The sequence below is a fragment of the Poecilia reticulata genome, linkage group LG17 (genome assembly GCF_000633615.1).
Source record: "Poecilia reticulata strain Guanapo linkage group LG17, Guppy_female_1.0+MT, whole genome shotgun sequence".
NCBI classification, from domain to species: Eukaryota; Metazoa; Chordata; class Actinopteri; order Cyprinodontiformes; family Poeciliidae; genus Poecilia; species Poecilia reticulata.
The window spans coordinates 1,637,771-1,657,644 of NC_024347.1; the positions used below are offsets into that span (position 1 = coordinate 1,637,771).

At 39.0% G+C, this 19,874-nt stretch overlaps 1 protein-coding gene across 3 annotated transcripts in view; it reads left to right on the plus strand.

Annotated features, from left to right (window-relative positions):
• carmil3 (capping protein regulator and myosin 1 linker 3) overlaps window positions 1-18,836 on the plus strand; it is a 110,301-nt gene extending 91,465 nt beyond the window's left edge. Inside the window, exons 32-40 of one of the 3 annotated variants that reach the window (XM_008432998.2) lie at window positions 1,346-1,425; window positions 5,983-6,102; window positions 7,785-7,953; window positions 10,664-11,024; window positions 11,794-11,897; window positions 11,993-12,188; window positions 14,257-14,328; window positions 14,623-14,736; window positions 17,997-18,836. In XM_008432998.2, the coding sequence (XP_008431220.1) occupies window positions 1,346-1,425; window positions 5,983-6,102; window positions 7,785-7,953; window positions 10,664-11,024; window positions 11,794-11,897; window positions 11,993-12,188; window positions 14,257-14,328; window positions 14,623-14,736; window positions 17,997-18,031 (1,251 nt within the window). In that variant the 3' untranslated portion in view covers window positions 18,032-18,836. The remainder of the gene's footprint in view (window positions 1-1,345; window positions 1,426-5,982; window positions 6,103-7,784; window positions 7,954-10,663; window positions 11,025-11,793; window positions 11,898-11,992; window positions 12,189-14,256; window positions 14,329-14,622; window positions 14,737-17,996) is intronic. The other 2 variants (XM_017310136.1, XM_017310137.1) reach the window with 2 other exon arrangements.
• Window positions 18,837-19,874: the final 1,038 nt, after the last annotated feature.

Sequence of the window (19,874 nt, forward strand, 5' to 3'; positions counted from 1 at the left end):
TAAGTATAAGTCAGGGGATGAGTACAAATAAAAAACCTAAGAACATTGTCTGGATTTCAGAGGCTTGTAAAAGTAGATGGTACAATGAGTAAAAACAATCTGTTTCCATCTGCAACAGAACCACAACTTCAGCATGAGAGCAAACCCGAAACATCCAACTAAATGGTTTGAAGAGAAGAAGGTGGATGCTCAGAAGTGGCCTAGCCAAAGCCCAGTTCACAACTGATCTCCACTCAACTTGACAGAGCTTGAGCAGTTTTGCAAGGAAGAATGGAGTTAAATCGCAGCATCCAGATGTGCAAATCTATCCACACAGCCTCCGTGCTGCGGCTGCAGCCAAAGACGCATCTACTAAATAGTGACTTGAAGAGGGTGAATATTAACACAATTACTTATTTTATGGAAAGAATTTCACTTAATTGTCATTATCTTTTAGAAATTAGCTTTTTGTTTGTTAAAAAAAGCCCAATTTTGTTGATTGATTTGCAAAAGCAACAAAAAGGCTTTGACATCCAAAGGGGTGAATACTTTCTTATAGGCACTGTAACAATTTATCTCAACAGTTTCCTATAAGCCACATACAGGAGACAGCAAACATGTTGCTGTGGTTAAATTAGACCAAAATGTAACTTTTTAGTCTACATTCAAAACACTGTTTTGATGTGACATTGCCACAGTAAAACACGGTGGTGGCAGCGTCATGCTGATCAAAGCATGTTTATGCTTTTTGGGGATATTTTGGTAGAAAAAAAGATGTTGACGTTTTCTAGAGGTTTGACGGACAGTTCCCTTTGTTTGTTTTTGAACTCACATCGACAGCGATTCAACCATAATCCCAACACGTGCAACTTTGAGGGATTATTTATTTATTAATTTTTTTCCTTCTTTCCTTTTCTATGTGTGAACTTTTGGTATTCATTTTGTGTTTGTTGCCAGAGGCACCTTCCAAAAATAAGTTCCTTTCAAAGTAGGAAGCTGCCACATGTGTCTCTGTGACTCAAATGTTAATAGCGAACCGCCGTCTCCCCGGGAGACCGCGGGGCATCAACAAACTGAGCAGTTTGTTTGTTTAGTCTCTTTCAAAGCTCATTTCTAAAACGGTGCAAATTTATTTGGGGCGGCGTGTTAAAGGAGGTGTTTTACAGACGGACTTCTGCTGGCGTTGGATTCAGATCCACCAGCCTTTTGAAACGATCGCACCTTTTTGTTATCCTTTCCGCTTCTTGTGGACTTGGCAGACTGATCATTTGTTGTTTTCCTTCTTCTTATTTGTGCGTGTGCGTGCGTGTGTGGGTGTGTGTGTGCGTGTGTGTGCGTGTGTGTGTGTGTGTTTATGTGTGCGCAGCATTGCTCTGAGAACGGAGGAGTCAGTATGCTGGAGGACGGACTTCCAGATTTCTACAGCAAGAGAGTTCTGCCTGACAGGTGGGGTCACACATCGGATTTAGTTTTTTTTTGACCTGTTGCTCTATGACCTCTGACCTGCTAAAGAAGCCATTCAAGGGTTTCTCTTGAATGACTTCTCAGTTAGGTTACCTAGGCACTAAACAAACTGAGAAATGTCATTTTCGAAGCAGCTAGGATCAGTAGCTGACTCATTAAGTTATTTTTCTTTTAAATTAGCTACTGTCCTACTAGCTGCTTCATGGTTTCTAACAGACTAAGTTAATAAAGTTATAAGTATTTTTGCAGACTCACTGTAAAAAAAAAAGACTTTTTTTCTCACTGTTTTGCATTGAGTCACACTTCACTTTTTTAAAAAACTCAATTCATTTCAGTTTATTTATGTCACCCAGTCAATTCAATTCAATGCAATCACACATTCACTCCGACTGATCCTAGTTATCCAAACAGTTCAGTACACTCAATTAATTATTCGCCAAACAGGCTGGAACTGCCTCTGTATGCGCTCCTTCATCAAATGGACACAAAATCAATCAATTTGCAATAGAAAGAAGAATCATTTACGGCTCTGTGTATGTGTAGCTTTTTAAAAACTTCTTGCATTTCTCCCTCCACATCTAGAGGAACACGGAGACTGGGGTTTTCAGTTTTTATCCCATAGATTGTAAACATTTAGATTTGAAATCAAAGCATATGAGATGCTTTTTTTCCAGGTTTTTACATCTAGACAAATAATAAAAAAAAGATGGCATCATGTGTAACTGTTCAAGGGCAAAAGTACTGCAATATGTCTCTGAGATGTATTGCTGAAATTACACTCTGTCAGGTCATGACGCTGAAGACGTCTTTCATAATAACAGGTGTAACTAACATTAAAAAGCAGACAGCTGCCTATGGATGAAAGTCAAGCAATTGTGAAGATGGAAAATCAATCAGACCTTTTTATACAAACACTGAAGAAAAAAAAAAAAAGCAGAAGAACTGTTTTGGAATATCTGTCAAGCTGTTCGAGCGAGGAGCAAATTTAGCAGCTGACAGCAGAGACATGAGAGCTTTTATTAAGAAATCCCTCTAAAACAACCGTTAGTGATACAATTGCCAACCTGCAGAGGGCAGGAGTGAGTCACAAGAACGTTCCATGGGCAAAATTATAGAAGGTTCACCAGAGGATGCAAAACATTATTAGCTAGAGGAATAGCTAATAGTAATAGCTAATAATAGTCAATAATTTGTCCAAAAAGCTAAGAGAAAAACCTCTAAAAAAAATTTGAGAAAAAGAAAGAAAAATGCAACAAAACCTGCAGATATTTCATCTTGGTGCAAGATAATGACCCAACACACCCACTGCCAAAACAACAACACACTTACTCTCCACACTTAGACCAACAGAGAGTTTTCATTTTTGCTCCCGAAGAGGAGAATTAATGAACAGAAAAAAGCATCGTGTGAAAGAGGTTGTGCTGAAAGAGTCACAGAACAAGAAGAATGCAAATGCTCTTTTTTTGGGGGGGATGTCGGCAGGTCAGAGATTTGAAGCAGTTTTTGGAAGTAAAGAATTTATTATAGAACAAAAACAATTAATGATGATTAATTGATGATTGAAATAATCTTCAACTGATTTAGTAATCGATTAATCGTTAACTTGAATATCAAGACTCTATGAAAGGACATTTGCTGAAAGAGCAAAATACTGCAGATGCAATCTTTGCTACAAATGATCACAGAGTGCTGTATCTCTGTTTGTGTGCAGTGGTTAAATGAAAGATCTGCAGAGTGACAATTTTTTAAAATCTGATTAATCAATTAATCATTGGAATAATTGTAATCTCTTATACACTTTCATCCATTTGTCTGTTCCGATATGTTGGCCCAACTTTCTCTTCTGAGCTTTAGGTAACAGATCTACGTGTAAATTCATGGAAATGCAGACTAAAATGTTGATGTCTCTTATTGTAAAAACCCAAATCATTATGAATGCAACTATTATTTTCTATTTAACATTATTATTTTCTGTTCTGAAACTCCACAGCGGGAAATATGCCACTAATTTTTACGCAGTAAAAATGTGACCTTGCCTCCATTTGTGGCAAAGTGATGCCATACCAGAGCCGCGGCAGCTAGCTCCAGATATGAAACTGAAAGGTCGAGTTGTGGCACGCTGGATCAAAGAGCCGCGCGGCCGCGGTTCAAACCATTAAGTCTGTGAATCCAGCCTTGGCCGCAAAACTCGTTGTTGATTCGCTGCAAGCATGAATTTCCAGCCAATCGATCAAACTAGTGATGACTACATCTACGTGAAGGTCATTGCTTTAGGGGAGAATCAACAGATTGCTATTCGGTTTTACAGCCTGGCTTTGCAGAGAATCTCATAAGGAGGGTCTTCTATGATTTAAAAGAAAAGATTATTACTTCTCAAGTCAAAATGATAAAGGTGAGAGTTTTCAGATTTCTTTAGCTGGACACTCATGTTGCATGAGGAGAACGAGCTAAATCATTAGCTGTGTGTGTGTGTGTGTAGCAGATTATTTATTAGTCTTAAGATAGAAATCCAAACTTTTGTGTTGATTTTTCTCAGTAAAAGAAAAAAAATAAACACTGAGATTGTATTTTCTTTACTTTTTTACAAACCACAGCTGTTGGTGACCCTGCTGCTTACACGTCACACTTAAAACTGATGCTTAGATTTTTTCTAATATTGTCAAAGGTTAAAATGTACAGAGAGTCATCTTTAAAGTATGGATGGTCTTTTCTCTTCACCTCACCTCACAGTTTTTGTTTTGCTTTGTTTCTATAGTTTGTGGACTGATTGCCATGGAAGAAGTCGATTTTGGACTTGGTGAAAAAGTTTGGTTTTGATCATAGGTTTTGGATTATTATTCATCTATTATACACTAACCATCCTATTTCAGTTTTTTTAAAGCAGAATTTGCTAGAATTTTGCTTAAAATCTCCTGGGATAGAAAAAGACCAAATGCGCCGTTTATCTTTGTTCTTAAAACGGGGCATAATGTTCTTTTCCACAGTTTCACATCTTCTGTTTTACATCAGACCTTACACAAAGTTCCATCAGCAGAACAAAATCAATGTTGGTATCGCCACCATATTCCTAAATGATCCTGGTCCTTTAACAATCTGCTCAACTGTTGGTGAATAAATCACAAAACTATACATTTATTTATTTTCATGAAATGACTGAGAAGGAAATTAGTGTCATAGTGCGTCCCCATGTCTTCCCCAGTCCTCATCCTCTGCACTCGCCTTCCTGCGTGTTTTAGATGTTTTTCTGCTCCATCACAGACGATTTAAATGATTAAATTAGTCCCTCAGCAGGTCATCGGGATCGCTGGCGGCTGTTTAATGGCCCATCACTTTAAATCAGACACACTGGAGCAACGGCGGATCTGAAACACGCCAGACTGAGAACTTCCAGAAAAATGGCGGTCGCCTTAATCGCGGCTTGTAGACGGGAAGCTGCTCGCTCTGGCTCGTCCCGCTCCGGCAACAAATGTCTACGATTTGCAAAGATTGGGTCTTTATTTATTTATTTTTAGCAAAATAACCAACCGTCTTCAATATCTGTCACGTCTAGTCTGTTTGATTTGATGTGAGTATTTACACATGGAGGCGTTCAGATTGGAGGCGCAGTCGGCTTCATTCGTCCCTCACACTTATTACAGCGAAAACTTTTTTCTTGATCCAGTAATGATACATTTGTGTGCAACATAATCCCTTTATAAACCTTTCATTCAAAATCTGTGAAACACATCATAGTGTCAAAAACTTCTATGTTGATATTACATAATCAGTTCATCCTCTCAACAGCCCTGATATCCTTTCATAAAAGATGTTTTGTTTTTCAGGGAGTTTTTGTTATCCTTTGTTTTGCTTGTATAGTAGATAAAAAATAACTACTGATTGGAGTTTCACAATCAGCAGAAATCTCGGAAAATGGGAAACACTACGTACCTTTCCATGTTTTGCTACGCTACAACAAAAAAACTTGAAATGTATTTTTTTAGAGCAAAGTGGTGAAGAAAATTAACTGTGGTTTGTAAGCAACTGAAAAACAGCTCAAACTATCCAATTAGATGGAGAATTTCTATTAAAAAAGACATTTTTTAAAATTTTGCTGCAGGTTTTCAGTTAGATTTAGGCATAAACTTTAACTAGGTCATTTAATTTTGCCTCAGGGTGATGAACCTCCTCCATATAGTCTCAAATCCTTTGCAACTTTGTTTTTTTTTAACAGATTTTCTTTATGTTTACATTTTTTACATATTTAATCTTTACATCAAAACAGATTCCCTCTTCCTGCTGAAAGTAACTTTCCAACAGCATTACCCTGCCACCGCCGTGTTTTACTATGGAGGCTGTTTGCGACTTTGGTTTTGCTTGCACTTAAAATTTTGAGAAAATACATAAAAATGTATGGCTGCATTGTCTGAATACTTTTTTTTTCTTACAGGTTTTATCATTGCAACTCCACAAAAAAAAAATCCATCTAACTTTCCTCCTCCAATCTTCTCCAGCATTCACACTTCTTCTGTCTTTTTTGTGTTTATATCCCTCTTCCTTCAGTCAGCTGTCATCCCTCCATCAGGCCCAATCACTCAGGAGAAAGAAGAGGCGCAGCGTTCTGTCCATTTTCTCCGGGTTCCGCAAGAATCGCAACTCCACCTTCTCCAACCAGGAGTCTGAGTGAGTGAGCCGCGTCGGAGCAGGCGACCGGAGGGACGTTTAAGTTGTGATGGCTGCTATAGGAAGCCAGCCGTATGCAATCGCAACGCTTACTATTCATAAATATTTCAGCGGAGGGAAATGTTTTCCTTGTCTTCAGCTGTTTTTCGCTTTGAATTTACGGCTCTCTGTACATTCAGGCAGGTCTTATTTACTCCTCGACTTTTTAAAACTGCGGCGCGTTGCCAAATGGAGAAAATACAAGCAGGCAAACTATGTTTTTTTTTTTTGTTTTGTTTTTTCCCAACTTATCGTTACCCTCTCTGAGAAGAGAGCCGAGGGCAGCACTCAGTGGGAGCTCGCTTATTAAACTATGTCACTGATCAAAGAAGAAAAAGGTGACACTTGACGAAGGCTCCGGTTTGTTTTTCTGCTCACAGGTCTGCTTAGAACACCGGTCACGCCGTTAGCTCTGCCGGTAAACAACACTTCTATTGAGCAGTGAAAACACATTACATAAACTTTCGAGCTAATCAGAGAGAGAATTAAAGAGGTCGCTCACTTGAAGGCCAGCCCATTAATTTGTCTCTTGGAAAACAGGTGATGTTGTTTAATGTCGAATAATAAATTGGTAGATGGGATTTTTATTGCTGCTTTCGCTCAAGTCTTCTCTTCGTTTTCACCATGGCTTTTTAAAAAAAAATTTTATCTTTCTTGCAACAACTTTTGTGAAAGTTTTTACAGCATGAAGGTCGTCGTACTTTTTGTGATGGTGGGTAAAGCTGGGATAAACAAAGATGAGGGTTCAAACGTGACGAAGATCAACCAACCAAACAAATAAAGCTGGATTTGGATGAATATCAAGCTTGAGGAATGACTTAGCCTCAACTCTGTTGTAAATCCATTGTAAGCTTAAAAGCGTCATATATGTTGGACAACAGAGAAAATTCACAATAAGTTCAAAGTTGTTTTGCCAAATATTGATTCAAAAATAATTGATTTTTTTTGTCATTATTATATGACCGGTTGACCCTGAAATAATAAAAACGTTTGTGAATCACTAAAAGCTCAAAACATTAACCTTCCCTCTAATTATGATGGTTTTTAACCTTCTGACTTAAACAGCATTTATTCTATAAACTGTTTTTAAAAAATAAATAAACAAAATTTACTAACTGCAAATGTTTAATGCAATTTGAAAACAAGTCAGGCGGGGCTGAAACAATTAAACTGAATAATCTTGATTAATTGATTCATGAAATAATCGTCAACTAATTTAGTGATTCATCGCTACAGTTATTATTAATTTAATCAAAAAATAGTCGGCAGATCAGCCACACACTGTATTTATGCAGAGTCGAGAAGAAAGGGCTGCACTTTTCACATGCTGATGCTAGAAGTTTACTTGTAGCTGCAGATTCACACTTTGCCACAAATGATCATGTGTACAAAACAGTATTAAATGTTACTGCATTTTAGGCAATAAAATGTTTATTTTCTTATTTAAAAAAGTAATCTGAATTATTATTTGCATTTCTAGTATTGTGTAAAATGAACTTAAGTGGAAATTGTTTTATCCGATTAATTGATTAATCRTCAGAATGATCTACATAAAAATCGATCACTAAGCTAATGGTTAGCTGCATCTGACCAACATATTTGTACCTCAGCTGTCCGGTCACCAAGGCCTTGTGTGTTTCCAGGTGCGCCTCAGAGAACGTCTACTCCATGATTCAGCACCCTAAAGACCCAGGGAGGCCAGACAGCGCCGTTCCAGGAGCGAACGGGACCTTGTCCTCACCTCGGCCAGCTCAGGGCGTACCTGCTCACGGACTGAGGGCCGCCAGCCCCCCATGCTCCATCCAAAGACAGGTATAGTGTAACGGAGCGTCCCTGGGAGCCAGCAGCTGTTGACACGCTGTCTGATTAGTTTGGAGACCGAGCCGAGCATCCTTGAAAGGGGATCTGTGTACTCAGTTTAAAAACAAAATTATTCTGCAGCCGAACAGTGCAACAGCAGATAGCAGCATTAAAAAGAATGATATGACCTTTGTTATTATTATCTTAGTTCTTTCAATAGTTACACTCAGACGTGACTAGATAATTTTTTCTACACTTTATGCCCCTTCTACAGGGGCACAAGCTGGAGAAGGGTGGCACACTAAAATTGCAATTTCATCTAATTGTTACCCAAAAAGCAGTTGGGCACAATATCGCAACACCAACACCGTGAGTCAAACAATGACTGAGGCAGCCTACTATATAAAGTACTCTGGGATCACTTCTTTATTATTACACACACACACACACACACACATTTGTAGAATACAGAACAAATTGTTGTTGCGTATCGATTCAATACGGGATGCTACATTTGACAGCCAATTACGGGACGGTTCCATATTTTATGGGACGGGTGGCAACCCTACTAACGCTATTCAACTTATCAACTTAAAGTCAAAGAAACTGAACCATTACAGACGACAAAAAATGGCAAATAACTGTTTAATAACTCCATATTCTCATTAGTAAAGAGTTTTTTTGTATGGTAGTCTGAGACTGCTTTTCTGTATACAACTCTGTTTTTAGCGCTGCTATGCTAACTCTATTCAACTTATCGACTTAAAGTCAAACTTAATGAATCCTTATGAACTACAAATAGCAAATAACTGTTTCATTATTCCCTTTTATTCTTTATGAAGAGTGTTTTTTGTGTGTAGTAGTCTGAGTTTGCTTTTTCATCTACCATATGCATAGGGGTGAAAGTAGTTTTAAATTCTTGGGGGTACTATGACATAAAAGTATATATATATATAATTTATTTCAATGTCATTTGTAAATGTTAGATCCTCATTTCCGACAGTGGAGCTATAAAGGTTGAAAAAGATTATTTTGGAGAAAATCTAATCAAAATCAATATTTCCACTAAATAAGAGGGGAAAAAATGGTTTGATAGAGGAAAAGCCTCTCAGACTCTGAGTTCAAAGCGAGATGCCAGAGAGCAATAAAACTTTTATTTTTTTAATATTAGACAATTAATTTAATTTTACATAATTATGCCGGTAGAAGCCATTTGTTTGTTAAATACTTAGTTAAACATATAACCCGAACAGGTGATCAACTCAAAACCACTCACACCTTTTTATTCTCCGTCTCTGTCATTTAAGCACACCCGTTGCCGTGGCAACTGCCTGCTCTCCGCAAGCTCAGCAGATTACGTTAAAAACATAACATTCAGTCCATTACGACATTAGCTTTTCAGGCTTGATATTTATTTTGTGATTACTGAGAAGCACTTTCACGAACACAGCTGTGGTTGATTAGTTAATTTTAAACTCCTGCTCTGCTAGTTATTTTGGTAATGGAACCGAAACGCACAGAATTGCGCAAAACCTTGTTAAAACAATAATCACTGAAATTATTATTGTTGTTGGGTCATTAATTTGAAAACGTTTTGTTGATTTTTTGTTGCTGTTCTTTAATAAAGTTACGAGCGTTTTAACCCAGCCAGAGGACGTGCTGGTCTCAGCGTCCTGGCGGCGTTCAGTTGAGATCGACGTATTATTGCAGCCCTGTTCTAGTAAAGCACGAACAGTTCAGAAACAAAATGAAATGGGGATAAAGCTATTTATTAACTGATTAAGTCGTGTTTTAGATTGTTCTTGAAAAACTAATCAGTCACGGCTGATTAGTGGTTGAACTCACGGCTGCACAGTGAACCCGTTGATTGTTTTTACAACTGACAGCCGCTCCTCTCTCTTGCAGGTACTGCGTACCCCCGCTAAATCTTTTAGAGGTACGCAGTGCCCTGCCGTACCCCTCTACTTTCACCCCTGCATATGCAGTGCATCAACCTGCCAATGGAACCGGGCATGGAAATTAGCCACTTGGCTATAATCTCATGTATAACATGTAAATGTTAATTGATATGTAATATCCTTTTTTAAAAATATAAACTTGAAATAATCAACGACAACGAAATAATTAATGGTGGTTGTAAAAAAGGAGCATTTCTGTCATCTACTGGCGTAGATGGCTATGAACAAGCTAACACATATGGTGGGGAAGGCTAGGCAGGGTGGCCAATCAGATTTCAAGAATAGTTGGTGCTTTGAAGATTATTGCATGATTAAAGAAGGAATGTACAGAACAATAAAAGCTAGGCTATAAAGTTTGCTTTATAATGAAGATGTCAGTTCATGAGCTCCCTGCTCCCACCTCTGTAGTCCCATGTGATGACACGGAGCAGAGCTGCCTGCTGTGCTCACCACCTGCTACTCCCAGCGTTTTTATGTCTGGGATTTGTGCAGCTGCTTGTGTGAAACATAGACATTAAGGCTTATCTTAAATCTCTGCTGCACACTCTTACAGAACCAAATGTCTGCTCTGACTCTTTTCCCTATCAAATTAAGTTAGAAATCTTTCAATAATTAGATATTTGGAATCATAATATTCGTTTTGTTTTCAACAAAATCTTACCAGGACGTCCACAAAAAGCAGAGTTGCGGGTGTGAACGATGCAAACATTTATCTGATTCTGCCTAATTGGGATTCTGCGTGCGGCCTTCCCCCTGTGCTGCAGTCCACAGATCTGGTCAGCATGGTGTACAGCTGCATTGGGGCGGAAATCGAGGATTCCGACAGCAGCAGCACCTGCGACATCAAAGAGTCGTCGCAGCACAGCGCCGACGGATCAAACGCCATCTCGGACGCCCTGACAGATCCGCGGAGTAACGGACATGTGGCGTCCTCCAAACACCAGACGGACAGGCAGATGGAGACGGCCAGGCAGGAGAGGATCGTCCCACTGACTGAGGCGCGGACCGAGGCGGGAGAAGACGTCCAGAGCAGCGGTGTTGGCAGCGCCAGGCCGGAGCCGCCTCCGCACAGCTCCAAGCCCAGTCTGGCTGTGATAAGGCAGAGACATCTGCAGGACAGTTCAGGTAGTGCAACTTCTACGGCAAATAGAGTTTGATCTGTCAGCAGACACATTGTTGGAGACAGGAAAGCCTCTGTGGTGTGCAACGTCTTGCAAAAGTGGGATTTCTGATAGATGCCCGCAAGGAAGGGCATGATTGTGAAGTATTTTAGGAAAAAAAAGAAAAAAGCCATGTGTATCATCCATTTGGATTTAGCCTTCCTTTTCTGGAATCATTTTAACTGCAATTACGGCTTCGCACATTAAGGGTGCATTCACAATAACCCTGCTTAGTACGCTTTAATCTAACTAGTTTGTTTACCTAGAAAGTCCAGGTTGTTTGGGGAGTTGTGAATGCACAATCGATAAAAGCAAACTCTGGTCCGCCTAAAAAAACCTCGGTTTGTTTGAAGCTATTCAAATTCGAATCATGTGGATGCAAAGGGGTTCAATGGAGTCAAGGCTCTGCATACTTCACAGTTTCAAACTGGTTGAAATGCTAACTTTAACGTGCAGAACAACCTCCTTAGACAATCCGATTTACCTGTAGCATAGCCACGAAGAAAAGCTGTCAGGTCTAAACGTAGAGGCTTCATCTGGGAACTGTGCCTCGTCAGAATTGTTTTGTGATTTGTTTTTACTTCAGCTTTTCTTTTCTTCAGTCATGGCTTGCGTCTCGGAGCCCATAAAGTCTCTCTGTCAGAGTCTCTGCTTCGGGGCTTTTGGTTTTAAATCAGAAACAAAGTTTTGATTGATCACGAAGTTGATGGAGTTTCCTGTGGTTTTGTTACCAGAAGAGGCAGGAATGCCAGAGGGAGAAGAACAGAGTGAAAGACCGCAGGAAGAGAAGCAGAGAGGACGAGGACCAGAGGGACAACGTCCTCTCATTCCCAAAAAGGTATGTGGTAAATAAATAGGATTTTTTTTTTTTTTTCTGCTGCAGGCCAATAGACATGAAACATGGAATAAACACACGCTATTCTCTGCCGCCAGCCCAGTGTAGACCTCCAGAGAGACAAGACCTCTCCGGAAAAGACCAAGACTTCACCGAAAACTCCCGCGAGTCTCGAAGAACAGAACAACGACCAGAAGAGTTTGCCTCCAGCTCACACAGCGTCTGAAGACAACGTGAGCAGCGAGACGAGGAGCCCTGGCTTAGAGGATGCCAATCCCACCGTCATCAGCCACGGTATTATTAAAATGCCGTTACATGGTCGTAGCCAGAGATCGGGACTCGAATCTTAGATTTCAGACTAAACTTAGTCTCCAAACCAGAGGTTTCAAACTTCCGGTCCTCAAGACCCGGAGTCCCGCAACTTTAGATGTGTCTTCAAAACACCTGAATCTGCTAAGTATGCTAAATCAGATATGTTGGACCAGGGATATACCTAAATGTTGCAGAACAACGGCTCCCCAAGACCCTAACCTCGTGGTCTGTGACTCAGACTGGACGTTGTTAAATAGGTTGAATACCGGAAAAAAACTGTAAAACAGTATAATCATTACAAACAGACACTTCCTACATTGATTGAGTCACTACACTGCTCCTTTCTCTTTACTTTGTAAATTATATCACACCTTAGAACAGGGGTGCTCAATACGTCGATCGCGATCGACCGGTCGATCACGGAAAGGTTTTGAGTCGATCTCGGCAGGTGACAAACTGAACGCTGCCAGGAGGCTGAGTCCAGCACTTCCTCTTCTGACAGGCTTATCAAAAATATTCACTAAGATCCTAAACGTTTGTAGCTTCATTAAAAAAGAATAATTATAAAAAGTCAATGAAACATGTTAAAATTAATAATTTCAGTAATTATTGTTTCAACAAGGTGTTGCGCAATTCAGTGCATTTCGGTTCCATTAACAAAAAAAAAAAAGAGAAAAAAAGGCGACTCAAAGACCGACTGATGAACAGAGTAGGAGTTTAAATTAGCTACTCAACCACCGCTGTGTTCATGAGGCTTATTAATAATCGAGAAATAAATATCAAGCCTGGAAACCTGATATCATAACGGACTGAATGTTGTGTTTTTAATGTAATCTTTGCTCGGCTTGCGGGGCGCAGGCGGTTGCCATGGCAATGGGTGTGCTTAAACAACAAAGAGACCGAGAGTAAAAAGGTAGGAGTGGTTTTGAGTTGATCGTCTTTTCGGATTGTTTTACCTTTGTTTACCTTTGCTGTGGCTCATCACACCTGCTGTAGTTTCTGAACGACAAACTTGGACTAATTACCTCGTTCGTTTGTGAGCATACGTCACATCATCAAATAGGACAAATATATTTCATTAAGTTTTAACAAATTCTACCGCGATAATTATGTGAAATTAAATTAATTATATCCCGACTTCAGAAAATTTGTCTTTACCTTTACTGGGCTCTTTGGTTCCTCCTATCAGTCTGTAGTTTCTCATATTTCAGTCATCAAACCAAATTTCAGATCCACCATGACTGACTGACACCTGCTGGCCTCAGGTTTGCAACCAGCTGCTGACTGAGAAACCGGTAACCTGCTCCCAGTGTCAGAATCTCAYTGAGGAAKAAACTGGATTAGGTTTTCTGTCACTTTATTATTTCTGCTATAACTGATGTATATTCGCATATAAAATAAGTCAATAGAGTTTAATTTGCTATTTTTATGTCTTTGTGTCATGAGGTAGATCTCAGGCGGCTGGTGAGAGAAAAAGTAGATCTTGCTCTCAAAAAGTCTGGGCACCCCTGCCTTAGAACATGTTTACTGTCTAGATTTGACAGTTTTAATACCGTTTTTAGAAAATGGTTTCCTAATAATCCTCACTAAGGACTGAACAATTTGGACACAGCCGTAAACCGATGTTGACTCTGTCGTTACAACAGCACTCACTGTTTTTCAAGCTAAAACTCTTTTTATAACACCTTACCGTTAATTTTGTTACCACATCCTAGAATATATCTGAATAAAAATCCACAAAAGTTGAGAGCAGTTTCTGTGTATCAAGTTAAGTGTTTTAAAAATGATCACCGTTACATATTTAATTGAGGCGATTCAAATTAATTTTTGAATGTCCATTCTTACTTCGTCTGTACTTCATGTCATTATTATTATTATTGAAGATTTTCAGACATTCTCCTCATTTCGATTAGCAGAAGTCGGATGTTTTTCATTTATCAGCTTCATTTCTACTCGTACAGATAAATCCTGTTCTTAAATGAAGATAGTAAACCATTTGGGCAGAATGTGGTGAATAATGATGATGACCCCCCTCCGTATACACCCACAGATGAGGAAGCAGATCATAATGGATTCCCCAAAACATCCCATCACACCAGGAAGTCCAACTCATTTGACATAGGTACTGCTCCTCTGACATGGTCTGTTTCCGGCCCCCTGCTGTGGCGTTTCTTTGTGCATGCTGGAGTATAAATGCATTTCTCTCTACATTTGTTCAAAACAGTGTCATCGTGCCTTTTTTTCCTTTCATTTCTGTACCTTATGAACTCAGCATGGGTCTGTTATTTTGTATTCTTCCAACCCTTTAGACTGTGCTGGCATCTTATCGCTTATCCACCACCTTTATTGCTTCCTTTTCTTTATTTTAATTCCCACACCCCACTCTGTGTATGTCTCCTGACATTTCCCCTCTCAGGCATGGAAAGGGACAAGCCCTGTGATCTGGAGAGGCCCTCAGATCGCAGGTTCCCTGTGAAAAAGCCCACCTTTCCCCAGTACAGAAACAGATCCCTGGACTTCCCTGCTGGGTGTATGTATCTGCTCCATTCCCTTTCTGATGCATGTGGTGTGACCACTAATTACCCTCCACCCAATTTTATAATGCATGTGTTTTTGAACAAAAATTGTTCTTTTTTTTTTTCACTTTTCAGTGTTTGCTATTTTTGCTCAACCTCGCTTTTATTAAGCCCCTCACGCACGAGTCACACCCTACGCATTAAAAGCAAGGCCGTACAGTCGCTTTATAAATGATTGATCAAAGTAAGAGATCATAGAATATCATTTAAAGGGATAATCTGGCTAATTTCCAGGCATGTCTCACTTCCATTGGCAGCCTCCGTCGACAAAGCAGACGACAACTTTCTCATTTCCACCTTTTACTTCTCATGCTTAATTCTTTTCCTCGGTTCCATTATTGTGATAATTGCCAGACGAGTTTAGCTGATTCATCATCATTTTCCACTCTGAGCAGCGCGGTGCTGGAGACGTCGACCTTGGGGTTGCTGGAACTGAAAGAATGCTAATGATGAGGCGAAGCCCACTGCCAATTACCCTTGTAATCCAGAGCGGCGCATCTTAAAATTCTGCTGCAGAAAATCTTCAACTCAGTGAGGTTGCACATCTTTGACTTCGTAGTAGTAGAGCTAATTATCTCAAGTATGAAAGGTCTGATTGCTCTCTGTGATCCGTCATATCAGGGATTCAGCGCACTCGTATCGTTTGCTTCAGTTATTACACCGAAGTCTCAGTTTCTCCCTCTTGCAGATCAATACCGGATACGTCTGCCTGGTGACAAAAGTAAAATGTCACCATTAGGTTTTCCTCTGAAGACTGATGAAAACGGCTTTGTCTCCGAATGTTTGGAATTTTAAATCGAAATTCCTGCAGACGCTTGAAGAAACAAAGGGAGACGACCGGCGTTTGTTCCAGACTTGTCATTTACGTTATCTAAACGTCTAAAATGTTAAGCGCTCGCTGAAAGCAAGAGGAAAAGAAAGCCTGTCTTTGATATGAAAGCCTAAAAATGTCAAACAACAGATCATACTCTGGATTGGTAGAAAGATGGAAAATTAGCTTTTTGACTTTCTTTTTTTTCTTCCCAAGAAAACAAACCCAGAATAAAAACATTTTGAGTGATATCGATGGATGAGAAAAGGCTCCTTTATAGAGAGCCACTAAGAAATCGGTTGACTGAAAACCCAATCTTTTATCCAATTGGGAAACTTGTCAACATGTCACTCAAACAACAACACTCTTTGGTGTGGAAGTTGCCACTGAGGGAGGAAGATTTAGTTATTTTTAGCTCCATTGAAGCATTTAGTAATGAAGGCAGATGAAGTTTCCTGGCTGCTCCTTTTTTTTTTTTTTTGTCTTCAGGAAGCCGAATGTATGAAAGTATAAAAGTGATGTTGCATTTAGGTGTTTCCATCCTGCTGGGTTGGGAGAAGATGACCATCTTTCAGAAGTCTAATTGTCTGGTAACAGTCGACAGGAAATACTCGCTTTAGTAGCATACGCTCAGCATGCTAAGTGCTGATTCAAGAGACTTTCTATTTCAACTCTAATCCTTTTTAAAGTAGTCGTAAAATCCTCTAACCTGCAGAGCTGTGTCACACAGACACGCCCCTTTATACACACACAATTTGACAACACCTCTGGTCCCCGTGTAAATAATTCATAATCACAGAGAGGCGTATGGAAGCTACTCTATAGTTACATTAAACATAAAAATTAACAAACACAAAGTCTTTTAAAATATCCATTTGGACACAGCTTGTTTTATTTATTTTTTTGTTTTTTCATTTGAATAGATCTCCTTAAACAAGAACAAACATTAATGTCCCTCAATGTGTCTTGTAAAGTAGTGAATTAAATATGGTGGGTTTTTTTTTTTACTTTTTGAGTTTTGACGTCCCATATCCTGGAGGATTTCAGTTTTTGCATGTTTATCAATGTTCAGTCATCAAAGACACAACTCTTAACTTTGGAATGTTTCTAATGTTCGTGTTTTTTTATTGCTGATACCGGACACTTTTTCTTTTGCTAATCCTTCAACAGAAGTCAGGATTGGCTAAAATCTAACCTAGAGATTCAGCTTTGCAAAATCAGTGACCAGAAATCAGCATCTTGACTCTAGTATTATGTCTCCATCTGCTGGGTTAGCATAAATAGTTTGATACAAATTTATATGTCAGGCTGTCATATAAGTTTCAGATCTCAAAATTATGAGCCATGACCTCACAAAGAGAAAACACCACCTATACTTTGTCAATTTTGCAGCAATAACCCACTAAATCACCTTACATATTTTGCTATGCCTATGCTCAGTCTGCATTTATGAAGATTCTCTCACCTCAGCATGTCAAATGCTTGGAGTAGCCCAACATGGAGCAGTCCAAATACTTAATCAGCATTAATTATGTGGATTTAAGGCAATCAAAGACCATGAATAGAACATTGAATTTTCATTCAAAGAAAGTCAGTAGGAGGGTAAAAATGTGACATGAAGCAATTACTTTATTTTTCTGCATTATAGCGCTGTATAGTCTACAACATTAATCCCAGTATGCATCAACTACACAAAATGGGAGCCCATCAGAAGCCACACATTTACCTCATGTACATGAAAGGGCTTGATTTTTTGTTTATTTTTTTATAAAATCTGCTTAATTCCCTCTGATTTAAACTCCAGTGTAACATCATGTCCAGGCTGTTTAAACGGCTTTCTGCACACATGACATCAGTTTTAATGAGATGATGGTGTTTATGATGGGCGAGCCAGTCGATTGCTACCTAATCAACCTGCATGTCACTTGCTAAAGGCAGAAAATTGCTCACACAGACGTGGCAAAAGAAAACTGTCCTTTAATTAAGCAGCTTTGGAAGGAAGGAAGGAAGCACGGGAAGCCGATTTTGGCTCGAGCTCAAGGTTCCTAAAGGTCAGACTGTCATTGTCCGTGGAAAGACTTTCAATAGAGCAATAAAAAATGAACATTTTATTTATTGTCATGGCCATGCGTCCCATTAAATGTGAGTCCTTGGGGAAAAAAGCACTTCATTACCGGGCGTTGGTAACCTTTCATCAGATCGGGATGCGAAACGCCACGAAATCAAAACCTTGAGCCCAGACGTCTGGACTTACTCCTACTTTAAACTATTAGGACCTTTTGCTTTTCCGCTTCCGCTTTTGTAACAGAAACCCTTTCTGTGTTGCCTATCATTTGATCCCTTAACAAGACAATTCAATAAGTCCAGCTTTTATTCCATCTCCCGTTACGTTTTCTCCTGCAGGTTACGAAGGCGGTAACGGAGACGGAGCATTATGACATTACCTGGGGACGGAGAAGACGCTGCTGGGAAGAAGAGATTGGAGAACGGAGAACTGGAGTGAGACGAGCTTTTAACACCCTGCCCTCCTCTCCCACCACGGACTCGAGCTGAAAAATGGATTCGTCCAGGGGATTCTTTGCCATTTCATCAATCTGTTGCTGAAAGTGCATGTTCTGTACACCTTCTTTTTAACTGCTTGCACTCGTTATGGTTTCTCTCGCATAACGAGAAGATTCTTTCACACGCGCACGCAGTAGTTCTGTTCTCCAGTGAGCTCAAGGGAGTTTTATGCATTTGTGCGAGTCGTTTAATGTTAAAAGATGTCTCCTCGTCGCCTTCCCCCACCTTTTACTGACAATCTGTGATTACTAAAAGTGAGTTTGTACTGTATTTATTTTAATGAGATGTAGATCAAATGCACTAACCATTGTGGTACTGCTGTTAGTTCACAATCAGGATTTAATTTATGATAATAGAATATTTGATAACTGTGTTTGTGAGTATGCTTTTTTTGTTTCTGTTTGTTTTTTTGTCTTTTTTTTTTTTTTTTTTTTCGATGTATGCTGATGTTGATTGAGAAACTTGTTACCATGAACTTAGCTCTCTCCCATCTCTTCAAGAGTATTTAAATCAGCCGGGCGGGTGGTTTTAATCTGATTTTAATTGCTGGAAAATAATTATATTTTCTAAAAATGCTTCTATGAATCAGAATAAATAAAATTGAATTAATAGAAGGAAGCAGTGTGTGAAATGTGAAACTTGTTAAGTTTTTGCCTGTCTTASCGAGTAACAGCGATCCACATCTACATGTCAATACTGCAACACASAGAGCAGAAAATATGGAACAATAACAGTGCCACTAAAATGATGTTTAAAAAAAAAATCGATAAATTAAATGCAAGAATTAAAAAGACAAAATGAGAGTAGAACTATTTTGCTTTTTGTTGGTTAAAAAAKATATTTCCAAAGAAATGTCAAAAAGAGCTTGACAAGTACATCTAAAAAATTGCAATATCATAAAGTTCGGTGGGGTTTTTTGTCCTCACTCATTGTTTGATTGAGGGTTAAATGWGAAAATAACTTGTCAGCTGTGCTAAAATTAGATCTTCTATTCCTTTTTATCATTGCTAAAATTCGCTTGTGAGTTAAGACCCGATTTTAGCAGCACCTTTTAAACGGTGCTGCTAAAACTGCAATATCAACGGTTCAAACTGATAGTGTAATGGTTTAGAGGGTATTTTTGRCACACATTCAGTCACTAAGTATTTTAGTAACTGTAAGATAAAATATTTAACTGACTCTCAGTATTACTGCTGATCAACATCCATCCCTCTCTGCCCACAGTGAGGCTCATTCTGGTGGCTCCTTCCAGCAGTACAACGCACCTTAAATAGCCTCAACTTGATATTTTTTTTTTTTTTTTTAACTATGAGTTCACTGTATTCTAGGTCAGWGTCCACACACCCTTAAAACGTCTTAAATTTATGTATTGTTAAATTAAGGCCTTAAATTGTCTTAAATTCATTTTAAATAATATTAGTTGGCCTTGGACACGTTAATCACAGGTCTTGCATTATGTGGCAGAACTATTTAATCTCGCATATTTCAGTGATTCTTGAGAATAGGGACAAAACGGGTCCTATGGATAAAGCACAAAATTTGAATAAAATATACACAAAATATATTTTTTTWAATATTTGACTAAGCTAACCTGGGTCATGTGAGCACAACAATTTATATTTTCCAGGTATTTGCTTAATATTTTTTATTTTAAACATTGTAGTCGGTGGATGATGCTTGTAAAAGCCCTTGTTCAGGAGAAGAACTCAATACATTATA